At 39.2% G+C, this 17,504-nt stretch overlaps 1 protein-coding gene across 2 annotated transcripts in view; it reads right to left on the reverse strand.

The window, feature by feature from the left end:
- Positions 1–12,204: 12,204 nt before the first annotated feature.
- The window catches only part of KCNG2 (potassium voltage-gated channel modifier subfamily G member 2), a 186,717-nt gene continuing 181,417 nt past the window's right edge, over positions 12,205–17,504 (reverse strand). For both annotated transcript variants that reach the window (XM_089682337.1, XM_089682338.1), the window contains exon 3: positions 12,205–13,983. In XM_089682337.1, coding sequence (XP_089538463.1) covers positions 13,279–13,983 — 705 coding nt within the window. In that variant the 3' untranslated portion in view covers positions 12,205–13,278. The remainder of the gene's footprint in view (positions 13,984–17,504) is intronic.

Consider the following 17,504-nt stretch of genomic DNA (forward strand, 5'->3'; position numbering starts at 1 on the left):
CATTTCATGGCCTCAACTTTCCATTCAGGTTTTGCTGTATTTCACTAGTCCACCCAAGCCCTTTTTGTGGTAATCAAGAGATCAGAGAAACCATTTGAGGCAGGAAAGCTATTTCCAACAAAATTACGGCAGACTCCTTGCTGCCTTATAGTACAGTACATAAAGCGGCTATAAAACATTTTATTTAAAAATGTCAGATTCAAACTTGCCCTAAAATCTTATTTTCAGAGCTGTGTGGACTGAAGCTCAGTTTTCAGAGCTAATTGATACAGTGGTTGTTCAGCAGTTCATGTCAGGTTTACATCAGGTTCAGGGCAGGATTAGCTCTGGATTTTATTCTATTCGCACATATGCAGTTTAGAAACGGTTCCCACAGAAGTCAATAGCCTGTAATCCACACCTGAAACTGCAGGCACTGCTCAGAAATCGTACATGTCTCTTTTTGAATCTGCACTGAATTCACACAGCCAGTGCACCAGACAAATGTGAACAGGCACCATAGGAAGCAATGTTTTTTCAACATTCAAACCGCATCCAATCCGCATATATGTGAACCGGCATTCAATGTGCGAGTGTCAGGAGGCAAAAAGACAGGAGGTACATATTACAGCATTCTGGGAACACATTTGCAATAAACCCATGAGGTCCTCTCAGGGTACTGGATTACACAGAATTTACATTAAACAAATTGAGTGAATTCGCTGACTTCACCATAGCTGCAGTTTTTGCTGAATAGTATTAGCAGCTACATGACTAGTAAAAGGTCCATGCACACTAGGGTCAAAGAAATTGCCAGAACCTCTGGCAGAAACATCGGCAAAAAAATGCTAAATATTGCAGAAGGGTTTATGAGAGTTCATGAGCATTTGCTTTTACAAGTGTTTTTTTCCAAGACATTCCCCTCTGCTCATTTTTCAAAGTACACTTGAAAATGCCAAATGCTCCTAAATCTCGTGTTTATGCATTTTTTTTCTGCCTGACAGCTCCTCTCCAAAACATGATTCTGAAGGGTTTTTTTCCTGTCTCTAAATTCTTCCCTGAAAATATGCCTGCAAACTCCCTAACATGCATGGACCCATAGTCTAATATAGAGCTTATTCCACAGGCTAAAGAAAAAAATGCAAAATACCTGTATAAAAGCAGGGTTTTTTATGCCCAGTATGCATGGACCCTTAGAGACCATTTACAATTGTGTGACTTGTAATGTGACTTTGGGATCCAAAATCGCATGACAAGTCGCACCCCACGTTTCCCAATGAGTACCATTCATATCTGTGTGACTTCTAGTCACAGCGACTTGAAAGTAGTTCCTGCACTACTTTGGTCCGACTTTCATGTCACTTGAGGGCTATAGACTTCTATGTAAACCCTCCGCATGAAGTCGCATGAAAGTTGCACCTGAATATTATACTTGCGACTTGTGTGCAAGTTTGTACAGCACAAACAATCATCCTTGGTCAAAGCCAAAGTTGCATTCATCCAAAGTTGCATCAAAGTGCACTGTAAAGTCACAATGAAAATTGCACAGTTTTGAAGTCTCACACGTGTGAATGGAGCCTTAAAAAGTATGTAAACGCTACCAAGGAATTTCTGTAAATATACCACTGAAAGTGGTTTGTTATATCTGTCTGAGATGTACAAGGGGAGATTTACTAAATCTGGTGCTCTCAGGATCTGGTGCAATTGTGCATGGTAGCTAATCAGCTTTTAACGTCAGCTTGTTCAAGTAAGGTTTGGCAATAAAACAAGGAAGCTGATTGGTTTCTATGCAGAGCTCAACCAGATTTTGCACTTTCCAAATTTAGTAAATAACCCTCACAGTGGATATAAAAAGTCTACACACCCCTGTAAAAATGCCAGTTATTTTAAGATGTAAAAAAATCAGACCAAAATAATTCACTTCAGAATTTTTTCCATCTTTAATGAGACCCAAATCTGTGTAATTCACGTAAAACAAAACAAAAATCTTTAAAGGGTGAAAAAATAAAAATAAACTTACAATCACGTGGTTTAAAAACAAAATCATAGCCTTATAGAATGTTATCCCAACATTTCATACTCCAGATATGAGTCTGTTGTACCATGTACTTGTATTAAAACGTATCATGTTATCTTTGTATTGCTTCCTCTGTGTGAGATACCTGGAGTTCCTGCCAATTCCATTACTATCTCAATAAAAACTGACCATCCTAGACATGACAGCACATCTATCTCAATGTGGCCAGATTTCTGGCTGGGCTGGAAGCCCAGTCTGCCTGTTCTCCATTGGTCGGTCACCCCCCCCCCCCGCACAGCCTTTTACTGGGAAGTTCAGTGTACTGCTGTTTCTCAACCCCTAGCTCTCTAAATCTCATGATGTGCAATGTTGGTTTTGCACCAAACATACTTTTTGGAATTATGAACAAAAAGTTAATTCTTCGTCTCACCTGGCCATAACACGTTTTATCACATGCTTCTGGCAGACTTGATGTTGGTTTTTGCAAAATGTAGTGAGGTTTGGATGTTTTTTTAGTAAGAAAAGGCTTCCGTCTTGCCACCCTACCTCACAACCTAGGTATATGAAGAATATGGGAGATTGTTGTCACATGTATTAATATATTAATAATAAAAAGATCAGGTCTGAGCATGTAGGCCCTTTACAAAATAATCTAGAGTGGGTGACTGGGGACAAAGAGAAGGAAAATTTATTAAATACCTTCTTCAGCTCTGTGTATACAAAGGAGCATGGGGGAGCTCTTGTCCATAATGGGCATGGTACTGACACAGCTCCAGATGATCCACATTGGCTCACAATTGATATGTTCCAGAAATATTTAGACAGAATAAAGGTGAATAAAGCCCCCTGACCGGATGGCATACATCCACGGGTCCTTAAAGAATTGAGCTCTGTCATTTCAAAGCCATTGTTTCTCATTTTTAGGGACTCTTGAAAGACTGGCATAGTACCACTGGATTGGTGTAAGGCCAATGTGGTGCCTATATTTAAAAATGGATCAAAATCTTTACCAAGTAATTTAAGACCTGTTAGTTTAACATCTATAGTTGGGAAGATACTGAAGAGTTTAATAAAAGACCACATAGATGAGTTCTTGCTGGAAAAAAATATTTTAAGCAACAGATAGCATGGATTCATGAAAGACAGAAGTTGTCAAACAAATCTGATTTCTTTTTATGAGGAGGTGGCTGTGGACGTGGGGTGGCAATGGGGTGGCTGTGGATGTGGTATACTTGGATTTTCCAAAAGTGTTTGACACAGTTCCCCACACACAGCTAATGTGTAATGTAAAGTCTACAGGTTTGGAAAAATCAGTTTGTAAGTGGACAGAAAACTGGCTAAAATACAGTATTCAAAGAGTAGTGGTTAATGATTAATTCATACTCTGAATGGTCTAAGGTTGTCAGTGGTGTACCCCAAGGTTCAGTGTTGGGACCCTTACTTTTTAATATATTTATAAACGATATAGGGTCTGGGATTAAAAATACAGTTTCAGCCTTTGCAGATATCACCAAGCTGTGTAGTGGAATAATGTCCTTACAGGATGTCTCCAACTTACAAGCCAACCTCAACACACTGTTTTATTGGGCAACTATGTGGCAAATGAGGTTTAATGTTGATAAATGTAAGGTTATGTACTTGGGGGCTAAGAATATTCCTGCATCATACATACTAGGGGGAGTACAACTGGGGGAATCAATGGTGGAGAAGGATCTGGGAGTTCTGGTAGATCATAAGCTTATTAATGGCATGCAATGCCAAGCTGCGGTTTCTAAAGTGAGCAAAATCCTCTCTTGTATTAAAAGAGGTATAGACTCCAGAGAGAGAGATATCATATTACCCCTGTACAAATTATTAGCAAGACTTCATCTGGAATATGCAGCTCGGTTTTGGACACCAATTCACAAAAAGAACATTAGGGAACAGAAAGGGGCAACCAAACTGATAAGAGGTATGGAGGAGCTCAGCTATGAGGAAAGATTAGAGGAACTGAATTTATTCTCTCTTGAGAAGAGGAGATTAAGGGGGGATATGATCAACATGTATAAATACATCAGTGGTTCATATAGTGACCTTGAGGTCATCACAGAGGACAAGGGGGCACTCTTTACATCTGGAGGAAACAAGATTTAATCTCCAAATATGGAAAGGTTTCTTCTCAGTGAGAGCTGTGAAAATGTGCAATAGACTCCCTCAAGGGTTGGTTCTGGCCAGCTCAGTGGATTACTTTAAAAAAGGCCTGAATTCTTTCTTAGATACACAGAATATAACTGGGTGCTAACATTTATAGGTAAAGTTGGTCCAGAGAATATCCGATTGCCTCTTGGGGGATCAGGAAGGAATTTTTTCCTGTGCAGGAGCAAATTGGATCATGCTTTGCTGGTTTTTTTTGCCTTTCTCTGGATCAACTGTGGGTGTAGGATTATAACTTTTTTTTATGGTTGAACTGGATAGACTTTTGTCTTTTTCAGCCAGACTATGTAGTACACAACCAGTACTTGCCATTAAGTTCTACAGCTCATCTAATGTTGCTCTAGGCCTTTTGACAGCCTCCTAGACCACAAGATTGGCTTCACTAGAAGAATATCAAAGTTTTGGAATGGTCCAGCCAGAGCACTTATCAGCATAATCAGTTCATTGCCCTGCCAAATTGACTTTGGTGGACTACAGAACACCTCCAGCTATGTTATGGTGATGAGGGGATGTCCAGTAGTCCTATCACACTTCCTATAATCGCTCTTTAAAGAGCTGTTGCGCTTTCTGCAGTCTTGCTGTGAATAGGTGACTGTATGCAATCAATAGTACAAAAATTGGCATACTTTGTACTTGCAAGTTTGAACAAGCTGCTGAAACAACATCGCAGCTATTCCAGTATTTTTTCTCATAGAATATTGTAAAAAATAGCATATAGCTGGTGTCTGTCTGACTTAAAGTAGACCTTCACCAAATAACACAACCTTTTTTTCCTGGCTCCCCTACCACCCCCTTACTATAGAATAACAATTCCCTATTTTCGGACCTTTTAACACTTTGGTGCAGCACTTCCTTCTTTGTTTTCGAAGAGAAAATGATGCCCACTTCACTTCCTAGGAGGTAGTTTTACTGAGTGGTGCATGTGTGTCATGGACCCAGCAGAAACTTGCAGAACATCTGTGCATGTGCAGGGGGTTTCCTGTGCATATGCACCGCTGCATAGGAGTCAAGGTTCTAGATGACAGCATTGTGTGTGTGTACATTCAGGTGAAACCCTGCATGTGCATATATGCGCTACAGGTCTCTGCTGGGTACTGCTGGAAGAGACCTCTGGCACATCTGCATATGTGGGAGATACTGAAAGTTAATGGTGAAAGGGGGTAGGGGCGGGGCAAAAATATCAGGGGACCGAAGTTCATCTTTAAAGTGATATTATGCTTCAGATATTTTAAAATGAAAATTACAAGCACATTATACTTGCCTGCTCTGTGCAATGGTTTTGCATAGATCAGTCTCCCACTAGCACTCCTGGCTCCTCCCCCTATCCCCAAGCCGCCCTGTCAGCGTCTATTGACACATATAACGGGGCTAGCCCCCCTCACGGTCATAGGATTTGATTGGCAGCCAATGGCTCCCACTGCTATCAATCTGCCTAGTACAGAGCCAGGAGAGCTACTGCTCTCATACTCATTGCTGGATCGAGATCGGGCTCAGGTAAGATCCTCCCCCTTGGCTGGGGAGGAGCCTCTGCAACAGAAGGCTTTTTATCGTAATGTTTTTTACCTTAATACATTATATGAATTAAGGCTTTAGAGCCACTTTAAAGCACAGTTTCCTAGTAGTTTTTGTTAGACTGCTTAGCAAGTCAATGATTTTACTTGTTTTCTGGAGTTACACTTTACCAATTTTGAAATGAATGCTGAAATCTGGATAGTTAATACTAAAGGTTACTTGTGCTGTGTGTTCAGGTACTACACTACAATTCCAAAATCTGCTAAAATGTGCCCCCCCCTCCCATTTTTTTTGCACACCATTCAGTGCAGCATAAACATAAATATATAGCAGTGCTCCCTAGTGGCTAATAATACACAAAAGACTAAAAATAAAAACGCTTAATGAAAAACAAACAATGCCATTACTTGAAATTACAAACCAAGTGCCACAAGTGTGAGCAAACAATACAATGTGCTCTTAGTTCATGAAATAAAAACTGTGCTTAAACATCAAACAAGTGTCTGTGTGTCCTTAAGTGGTGCTTAAGATTGACAGCTATTCTGACCCAAACCAATATAAAGTTTGTATTGCAAATTACAGCAAAAAGTGCCTCTTCACTCCACCAAGCGTCAGTGCAGTGATGATCAGTGCCCCACACAGATATGCACTAACCAAACGAATATGACCCTTAGGCCGGCCATAGATGGTTCGAATCTTGGCTGGTTCAGCGGGGATTGGACAGATTCAGTCCGTCCATGGGCAGGTTGATTGTACCCAAATTGATCCAGAGGCACCACTGTTTTGTATTACTGGGATTACTAGCGTGTGATCTATAGAAAGGAAATGATGTCACCGGAAGTGATGTTGGCTTCCAAAAGTCCCGCATCTACATATTTCATACCATGTGGACATCTTCAGGAAGCTTCCTCTGGATGTAGTCAGTGTGGGATATACTGGGTGCCGCACAGCACCACAGAATGTTTTATTATAAAAATACATTTTCTTTTGGGATTCTGTTATTTTACCAAATGTGTTGCACAGTGATACTTTGCTTTGTGATTTCTATATTGCTGCATTTGAATGACATTGTTTGAGCCTACTGGAGGAGCAGGGATCCTCCTTACTCGAGGTTGGATGGACTGTGGGATTGATGCCAAGCAAAGTGAGCTTTGACCCATTTACATTCATATTGTATGGGTCATATTCGTTTGGTGAGTGCATATGTGTGTGGGGTTCTGATCATCACGTAACTGACACTTGGTGGAGTGAAGTGGTACTTTTTGTTGTAATAAGCAACATGAACTTATATTGTTCTTTACTTACACTTAGATGTGTCATTTCAAATAGTGTCATTGTTTTTTTGGGTTTTTTTGTGTATTATTATCCACTAGGAAGCACTGCTATATATTTATATTCGCTAAAATCTGGAAAGGCCATAAACAGTCACTGTATATTCAAGAGGTATTGTATCTTATAGAGTTAACGTGCTAACCAATGCTCTTAGCATATCAAGTCAGGTGATAAGAACAATGCCTCCCTTCCATTTTATCCTGACTTTCTTATAATTAAATTAAATTAATGTATTGTTGTAAATATATTTGTAACTTGATAAAAAGTTACATAGCTAGTTCACATCAAATCTGTCAACAGAAAATCAGATCCAGTCTGATGCACACTGATACTGTCAATGTAAAACTACATTTTCCATCCTAATTATATGTTTTCTTATTTGGCATTGACTTGTACCTCATGATACATGAGTGTTGCCTGACCCAGCCAAAACACCTGCACTGAGCAACTATCATGGCATAGCTATGGAGACCTTTCTATGAGCAATATTAGCACGTTAAACATGACCTCATCACCAATGCTATCTGACATGTGTGGGTGTCCTTAAAGAGAAACATCGCCTTTATCTTAAAAACTACAACAAAGGCACCTTTTACTAATGGCAGATCAATCCACCTTCATTTACGTCTTGAAGATCAGGGTCTGCCTCCTGGAATATATGGCAATGCACATCATCTGAGAGGTAAGCAATGGTGATGCAGCTCTCCCAGGATGCATTTATAAGGCCAGAGCTACATCCCCAGTGCCTAACTTGATCAGAAATTAGAAAACAGTAAATGCAAGTAAAAGCAAAGACTGTTTAACTATTGAATGTAAAATAATCTACAATCAGAGCTGCATAATTATGGGATTTTTACTGAAATGGGGGAAGGGACGGCTTTAGGAAAATAAGATCTGTTCATATTTAACAGTCTCAAGAATGTGTACATAACATTTTGTCATAAATTTAATACAATAATTTTTTCTTTTCATGAAACTGAAAGGATTACAATCTCAACATTCAATACAATATATTACCTACTTGATCTACAATATTTTTTTATAACTGAGCATAAAATACATTTGGCATAAAAATATTTGGCAACCTTGTATAATACCCTGTTTAAATAAATAAAGATAACAATAAAATTAGCCATCACCTTCTTATTCATCCTTCATTTTCTCAGAAACAATGGATAAAATAAAAAAAAATTAAAATATCCTTGACAAAATAGTTTAAATAATAATTTTATAGAAATAGTATTTTCTATTAGATGTCAGTTACATCTTTTACAAAAAAATTTGAAAAAGGCAGAAAGGATGTAGCAGCTCTCACGCTGCCAAGCAGAAGTACATACAATGCACATCTGCAGTGTATGTGTGAGAGCAATACGACGGTGTGCATGACAAGCATTTTCTTTTCCAGCACACATATATTTTATTCTGTATTAGACAGCAGCTCTGGTTTAGAACACACATTATAAATAGCGCACCATGGAGACCAACATATTTTAAGAATAACTTTTTTCCATCATGGCAAATGTGTGTGAAGTTTTTTGATGGAAATACTGCATTTTAACATACCTCTCTACAGTCGTATAGATTTCACAGTAACCATTTAGAACCTTTCTTTCATTCTTACATACAGTGCCTTGAAAAAGTATTTACACCCCTTGAAATTTTGCACATTTTGTCATGTTACAACCAAAAATGTAAAAGTATTTTATTGGGATTTTATGTGATAGACCAACAAAAAGTAGCACATAATCGTAAAGTGGAAGGAAAATAATACATTTTTTTCAACATTTTTTACAAATAAATATGTGGAAAGTGTGGCGTGCATTTGTATTTAGCCCCCAAGTCAATACTTTGTAGAACCACCTTTTGCTGCAATTACAGCTTTTTGGGTATGTCTCTACCAGCTTTGCACATCTAGAGAGTGAAATGTTTGCCCATTCTCTGTAAAATAGCTCAAGCTCTGTCAGATTGGATGGAGAGAGTCTGTGAACAGCAATTTTCAAGTCTTGCCAAACATTCTCAATTGGATTTAGATCTGGACTTTGACTGGGCCATTCTAACACATGAATATGCTTTGATCTAAACCATTCCATTGTAGCTCTGGCTGCATGTTTCGGGTTGTTCTCCTGCTGGAAGGTGAATCTCCACCCCAGTCTCAAGTCTTTTGCAGACTCTAACAGGTTTTCTTCTAAGATTGCCCTGTACTTGGCTCCATCCATCTTCCATCAACTCTGACCAGCTTCCCTATCCCTGCCGAAGAAAAGCATCCCCACAACGTGATGCTGCCACCACCATATTTCACAGTGGGGATGGTGTGTTCAGGGTGATGTGCAGTGTTAGGTTTCTGCCACACACAGCGTTTTGCTTTTAGGCCAATAAGTAAATTTTGGTCTCATCTGACCAGAGCACCTTCTCCCACATGTTTGCTGTGTCCCCCACATGGCTTCTCACAAACTGCAAACGGGACTTCTTATGGCTTTCTTTCAACAATGGCTTTCTTCTTGCCACTCTTCCATAAAGGCCAGATTTGTGGAGTGCACGACTAATAGTTGTCCTGTGTACAGATTCTCCCACCTGAGCTGTGGATCTCTGCAGCTCCTCCAGAGTTACCATGGGCCTCTTGGCTGCTTCTTTGATTAATGCTCTCCTTTCCCAGCCTGTCAGTTTAAGTGGATGGCCAGGTCTTGGTAGGTTTGCAGTTGTGTCATACTCTTTCCATTTTCGGATCATGGATTGAACAGTGCTCCATGAGATGTTCAAAGCTATGGGTCTATTTTTATAATCTAATCCTGCTTTAAATTTCTCCACAACTGTATCCCTGACCTATCTGGTGTGTTCTTTGGCCTTCATGATGCTGTTTTTTCACTAATGTTCTCCAACAAACCTCTGAGGGCTTCACAGAACAGCTGTATTTATACTGAGATTACATTACACACAGGTGGACTCTATTTACTAATCGGGTGACTTCTGAAGGCAATTGGTTCCACTAGATTTTAGTTAGAGGTATCAGAGTAAAGGAGGCTGAATACAAATGCACGCCATAGAATGGGCAAACATTTCACTCTCTAGATGTGCAAATCTGGTACAGACATACCCACAAAGACTTGCAGCTGTAATTGCAGCGAAAGGTGGTTCTACAAAGTATTGACTCAGAGGGGCCAAATACAAATGAGTGCCACACTTTTCACATATTTATTTGTAAAAAATTTTGAAAACATTTATCATTTTCCTTCCACTCTGTGTTGTCTATCACATAAAATCCCAATAAAATACATTTATGTTTCTGGTTGTAACATGGCAAAATGTGGAAAATTTCAAGGGGTATGAATACTTTTTCAAGGCACTGTACTTCATTGACAGAATGAGTAGTAGAATCTGGCTGGCTTCTGTGGACTGTTTGGGTGACAGATTTTTCCTTTATACTGCACAATCTAAAAAAAAAAAGGACTAGACATATAAAGGAAACCTGACCAACCAAGTCTTGGCTGGTCTAGATATACATTCACCGGCTACATTATTAGGTACACCTTGCTAGTGCCAAGAAAATATCCCCCACACCATTACACCACAAGCCTGAACCGTTGATGCAAAGCAGGATGGATCCATGCTTTCATGTTATTTATGGCAAATTCTCACCCTATCACCTGAATGTTGCAGCTGAAATCGAGACTCATCAGAACAGGCAACATTTTTCCAATCTTCTATTGACCAATTGGTGAGCCTGTGTGAATTGTAGCCTCTGTTTCCTGTTCTTAGCTGACAGGAGTGACACCCAGTGTGGTCTTCTGCTGCTGTAGCACATCTGCTTCAAGGTTCAACGTGTTGTGTGTTAAGAGATGGTTTTCTGCATACCTTGGTTGTAACAAGTGGTTATTTGAGTTACTGTTGCCTTTCTATGATCTCAAACCAGTCTGCCCATTCTCCTCTGACATTAACAAAGAATTTTCGTCCACACAACTACAGCTCACTGGATGTTTTCTCTTTTTCGGACCATTCTCTGTAAACCCTAGAGATGGGTGTGTGTAAAATTCCCAGTAGATCAGCAGTTTTGAAATACTCAGACAAGCCAGTCTGGCACCAACAACCATGCCATGTTCAAAGTCACTTAAATCCTCTTTCTTCCTCATTCTAATGCTCGGTTTGAACTTCAGCAAGTTGTCTTCACCGAGTCTAGATGCCTAAATGCATTAAGTTGCTGCCATGTGATTGACTGATTAGCAATTTGTGTTTACAAGCAATTGAACACGTGTACCTAATTAAGTGGCCAGTGAGTATACAGTATACAGGACACACGTAAAAGACTACTTACACTCAAAACATTAAAGTGAAATAATAATTTTTGGCTAAGTAGTTATTTTTTTTTAACGCTTACATATTTGTAAACTGATGATTGATATGTTTTATGTAAAATGTCAACTTTACAATGATACATTTAACACAGCCTTCTCCCAAGCCATTTTTTTGCAAAAAATGCTAGACTTTCTAATAGTAAAGCCCAGCAATACTTGGATGCTTTTTGGCATTTTTTTTTTTGCACTAACCAGATAGAACATGTCTGTCTCTGTTAGGACAGAAATGGGAATTTTGCCTGCGGTTCTGCTCTATTTTTACCACAGCAGCCATAGAATCCCTTACCGAGTGTCTGCTATTGCAGTGCTAAGTTGTTAATAATCATATTCAATATTTCCCTTTTACCCGATTAAAAAGTACTAAAATAATACCACCTGCATTTAAACACAAAACATAATGAATACAATATTATAAAAACTACATTTGCAATTGTTTACTTACCTGAGGTCATACCTTTATCCTTTTCATCTCTTGGTTGGGCTTTGTTCTTACAAGAATTACATATCTGCATGAATTACACTCTGTTTTCAAGGCAGGACTCTATACTAATACATCCTATGAAGTAAGCCACATAGAAATTATTATTATCAAAGGACCTGAATGACTAGACCAACTGGGAAAATTGAGTATTCTGACGGTAAAGCACAGTTTTACGGTAACTCTGAACTATTTACAGGTGAGCAGGGGAGATTGCTTAGAGACACTGGCTCTCTTTCTCCATGCTGATGAGGGTCATCGCCTTATGTTCCGAGGTTCTGAAATTTCTAAAAAGTTAGCAAGATGCTTCATTCCAATCCCATACACATCCAACTTTAGCAGAAGAATGATAGTGATTACATAAGCAGTGTATTAAAACAGGTACATGATACAGATAGATTTGATGATAATAGCATATTTCCTTCATTGTATAAGATAACCAATGTGCTGCTGTCATCAATACTGCCAGTGCATCTAATAAAATGTACTGGTGTCATTCAGTTTACAGTTATGTTATTCCAGGGAGTGGTAAGAAATAAAATCATTTAAAATTGGTTTATAAGCTTGTATATAGTATATCTAAACGCAAGAACCTAAATCTAATATATTGCAGCTTACCAGCAAGCTTACCTTACTTGCTTTTACTTTATTTGCTTTATTCAATAAACAGTGCAAAAAGAGAAAGCGTCAAGTGCAGTAACCTACAGCATCCATTCAGAATCCATTTTACTGAAATCAGACCAGTACAGCATTCTGATTGCTTGTTATAGATACTGTACTTTGCACTTAGCTCCACATTTATTGAATAAACCCGCAAGAGTATTTCTCTGGAAAAAGATAATAAAACCAAAAACAAGGGTAAATATTTTATAAATTAACTTGTTGGAGGCTAAATTTCCTTTACTGCAGGAAAAGTATTTTTGCAGTCTTTGAAAATATAAACTAATTTACAGAATAGTAACATATAAATTTACTAATTTAAATACATTTGATTTCCATTAAAGCTTATTTCAAAATGTAGACTTAAAATAAGACAAAATTCAGTAAATAATTAGTTATTACTTAAAAGAACAAGACTATATCAAAGCAATACCAATGTCCAAAATAAGCTGCAGATGTCCTCAGATGACTGAAGAAGACTTGAAATAATGAGACTAAAAAGTCACTTAGGTTTATGTTTTATATTAATCCAGTATGTAACCAAATATAGCAATTTAATGAGATCAATGGTTAACAAGTTTTAACCTACAATTGAACAACTCAAAATCCATCAAAAAGTGGATGAAACAAATGGTCAATTAAACTGTTTAAAGTATTTGCCATTTTGATGCCCTATAGGAAACCAGCATTTGCTACAGTCTATGATACTGTTTGTCAACACCAAAGGCCCATTAGCTGCTGAACGTACTTAGCTGGAGATCTTACTCGGTCCCAGTGAACTCTCTTTCTTCTAATCTGTGCAGCTGCCTGCTTGCTCTTTGCTGCTGCTCTTTCAGTTCAGTGTAAGAGCGAGAGAATGTGTGAAATATGGATGTTACAGGAAATGCCATAAGCAAAATACCACTCAGTATGCTGCTTAGGGCCACCACCTGTCCTGGGATGCTTCGGGGAACCATGTCACCATAGCCTACAGTTGTCATAGAGATTACTGCCCACCAATAACTTCCTGGGATACTGGTGAATTCTTGTTTGGCACCTAGCTCATTCTCTGCAAGATATACCAGAGGAGAAAACAGTGCCATCGCAACACATAAAAACAGCAAAAGTAGCCCAAATTCTCTGGTGCACCTTCTGACCGTGAGTCCAAGGGTCTGCAGTCCTAGAGAGTGCCTTGCTAGTCTCATGACATACAAGATTCGCAAAGCCCGCAATACACGAAGTACCAGTCCCACCTTTTCCAGGTAGTTATTTCCTGTTCCTCCAGTTTTTTCTCCTGATAGTGAATCCACTATCAGAGTGATATAATAAGGCAGGATGGCCATCATGTCGATCATGTTAAGCGGTGTTCTTAGGAAAACACACTTACTTTCAGCCTGGATAAAGCGTAGGATGAACTCCAAGGAAAACCATGCTACGCAAACTGTCTCTAGAACAAAAATATTGTAGCACTTCTGAGAACAGTCACCCTGCAAGAAGAAAACATAAAAAATGATGAGTTAACAAATTTTTTACCCTCATATGATAAATAATGTTTGAATCCACCTGCCACATGTTTCATAGTACCCAGTCACCTTATTCTGTGCATATTTTTAGTGCTGCTTACATAATGAAAGAAAACTATGCTACAGGTAACAGAGAAAGTCCTAAGTGCGTATTTTTACAACAATTTTACAATCAGAAGATAGCTTGAAATCTTTCCAAAAAGTGTAACTACATTACAACACCATGATAAAGGGATGAGCCTACAAAGCTGTGCTATTATGATAGGTTACTTAAAGGAGAAGTATAGCCAAAGCTATTTATGGCTATACTTCTCTTGTAGGTCACAAGAACGCAGTTTGTCTTGCACTCCTGTGACTCGTTTTCAGTCGACAGTGGGCTAAAGTCTGCTGTTGGCTGACGTCACTCAGCTGGTCGAGGCTCTGAAAAGATCCTTACCACATGGTTAGGATCCACCCAGAAGCCATGACCAGCACCTGGCTCAGCCTCTCAGCGATCCGCCAAGTGCTTGAGCCAGCCTCTCCTGCCCTCCTCCAGAGAGTGCTGGAGGGACAGAGCAGAGAGCCAGAGACTGACAGTCACGGCTCTCTGCTCAGAGTGGAGGGAAGAACTAAGTGATCAGCAGTGTTTGATCGCTCAGTTCTCACTGCAGAGCTCGCGGGGGACAGATGAGGCATCTGATCAATGCTGGAATCACCTAGTTTTATTCTTTTTAAAGTCCATACTTCATGGGCCACAGACCACATGACACTGTTGTATCCATGTTTATTAAGCCATGCTCCCTTTCCAGGTTATAATACCTATGCAACTGTAATTTTGGAAAACAAAATTAAATACAATTTGTTACTAAGCATCATGTTGCCTTTTATATTAATGTAATTTAAGCATGTGCATTGCTGATTAATAATTAGTCCTTATACAAAGTTAACTCAGATAAAAATGTTCTCAAAATGTCAACTTTCTTATTTATAAATCAGGTTACTGTCTGTACCAAGAGCTGAAATTGTTACAGATGTCAGATTTAAGTGTAATCTCCCTACTCTGCTTTTGAAAACTCAGGTGAAACTTGTGAGGCTGATGAAAATCAGTGAGACAAGGAAGGTCACAGGAAATCATTGACAGACGTTGGATATAATTTCAAGCATAGCTGTACGCTGTATCAGCACCACTATTCTAGCCTGCAGATAGCTGATAAATATATAGTGAAACCAATGGAATAATTTGTCATCCTGCTACTGTTGTGATGAGTTGAAGTGTCTTGATGTGAGAAATGTCTTTGATTTCTGAGCCAGGGATCATATTTAAAGCCAAGTGTTCTGATGATCCCTGTTAATCATTTTAAATGTGCATGAATTTAACCAAAACCAAATACCACTGAATAGCACAAATTGAATTGATATTTATGTAACTATGACATTACTCAATATAAAGAACATTTGGATATTTTTATGCAAAGCATGGATATACATTAACCCAGACTTGTACAGCCTACTTGTGTTCTCAGATTCTAAGCCAAAATAATGTAGTTTGTTAAATATTTCCTAGGGGCTCCAGGACAACAGGAAACTATTTATTGTGGTCCCATTTAAGTGCAGCATCACTTAGGGTTATAACACCAAGACTGTTAAAGTACATCTAAATCCTAACTGGATGACATTTAGTTTGCTAAAGAACTGTGTATCATAAACAAATGTAAATTTTTTTTGTTTTATAAAATATTTTTAAAATTAATTTATGCATATCAGTGCTGCTGATCTCTTCCAGTCTTATTTTCAGCCACTTACTTTCCAGATGAACTTGCTCAAGGATTGGCTGCACAATATTGCTCTTGAGTGGTTTACTAATAGTTACAACAGTGGACCATGCCTGTGTGGTGTGCATCTGTATAGCAGTGTGTAGACTCCACAGGGAATACAAGTGACAGGGTAATAACAAAGGAACAAAATTGGGAGACAGTTGTCACCCAATGACAGAAATTCCCTGAACTTGGCAGGAACACCAGGCATTATTTTAAAGAAGTATAGTCAAAGCTATTTTGGCTATACTTCTCCTATAGTTTGTTCTGCACTCCTGTGACCTGTTTTCAGTCGACGGCAGGCTAAAGTCCTCTGTTGGCTGACATCACTCAGCCGGTCTAGGCTCTAAAAAGATCCCAACCATATAGTCCAGCCTTGATCGGCACCTGGCTCAGCCTCTCAGCAATCTGCCGAGAGCCTGAGCTGGCCCCTCCCGTCCCTTCCACAGCCCAGTGCTCCAGTGTGCATTGGATGGGCAGAGCAGAGAACCAGAGACTGACAGTCACAGCTCTCTGCTCAGAGTGGAGAGAAGAACTGAGCAATCAGAGGTGTTTGATTGCTTAGTTCTTACTGCAGAACCAGCAGGGAACAGATGCAGCATTGGATCAATGTTGCATCCACCTAGGTGAGTATAGTTTTGTGTTTTTTTAAAGTCCACACTTCTCTTTTAATAAAAGCTGTGTATACAAAAGGCTTTTTAATAATTTTGGAATTAAAAAATATGTTAAGGTGTAGCGTAGTTTTTTCCCTGTTAAATATTAGTAGTTCGCCTGCAACTAAAAATGCAGCTCTTGTGGCAATACTCATCTACACTCCCCTGCCGTCTCACTTGGTCTGCCATCCAGCACCAGTCTTCTTCCAGGTTGAATAACACCTGGTGTCACTTAACTTCATTTCTAGATTGCAGGGTGCCACAGAGATGGGGAGATTAGCAGAGGGAGAGTGGGGAGAATGTACACAACAACAATCTATGCATCACTTATGTTGATAAATGTAAGGCTATGCACTTCGGGGCTAAGAATATGCATGCATCATATTTACGGGGGGGGGGGTACAACTGGGGGAATCAATGGTGGAGAAGGATCTGGGGGTTCTGTTAGATCACAAGCTTAATAATGGCATGCAATGCCAAGCTGCGATTCCTAAAGCGAGCAAAATCCTCTCTTGTATTAAAAGAGGTATAGACTCCAGAGAGAGAGATATCATATTACCCCGGTATAAATCATTAGTAATACCTCATCTGGAATATGAAGTTCAGTTTTGGGCGCCAATTAACAAAAAGAACATTGGGGAACTGGAGAAACTACAGAGAAGGGCAACCAAACTGATAAGAGGCATGGAGGAGCTCAGCTATGAGGAAAGCTTAGAGGAACTGAATTTATTCTCTCTTGAGAAGAGGAGATTAAGGGGGGATATGATCAACAAGTATAAACACATCAGTGGTTCATATAGTGAACTCGGTGTAGAGTTATTCACCCTGAGGTCATCACAGAGGACAAGGGGGCACTCTTTACGTCTGGAGGAAAAGAAATATAATCTCCAAACACGGAAAGTTTCTTCACAGTGAGAGCTGTGAAAATGTAGAATAGACTCTCTCAAGAGTTGGTTCTGGCCAGCTCAGTGGATTGCTTTAAAACAGGCCTGGATTCTTTCTTAGATACACAGAATATAACTGGATACTAACATTTATA

This window comes from Staurois parvus, unplaced genomic scaffold, assembly GCF_062004578.1.
Source record: "Staurois parvus isolate SC_StPar_1 unplaced genomic scaffold, SC_StPar_1.0 ptg000287l, whole genome shotgun sequence".
Taxonomy (NCBI): domain Eukaryota; kingdom Metazoa; phylum Chordata; class Amphibia; order Anura; family Ranidae; genus Staurois; species Staurois parvus.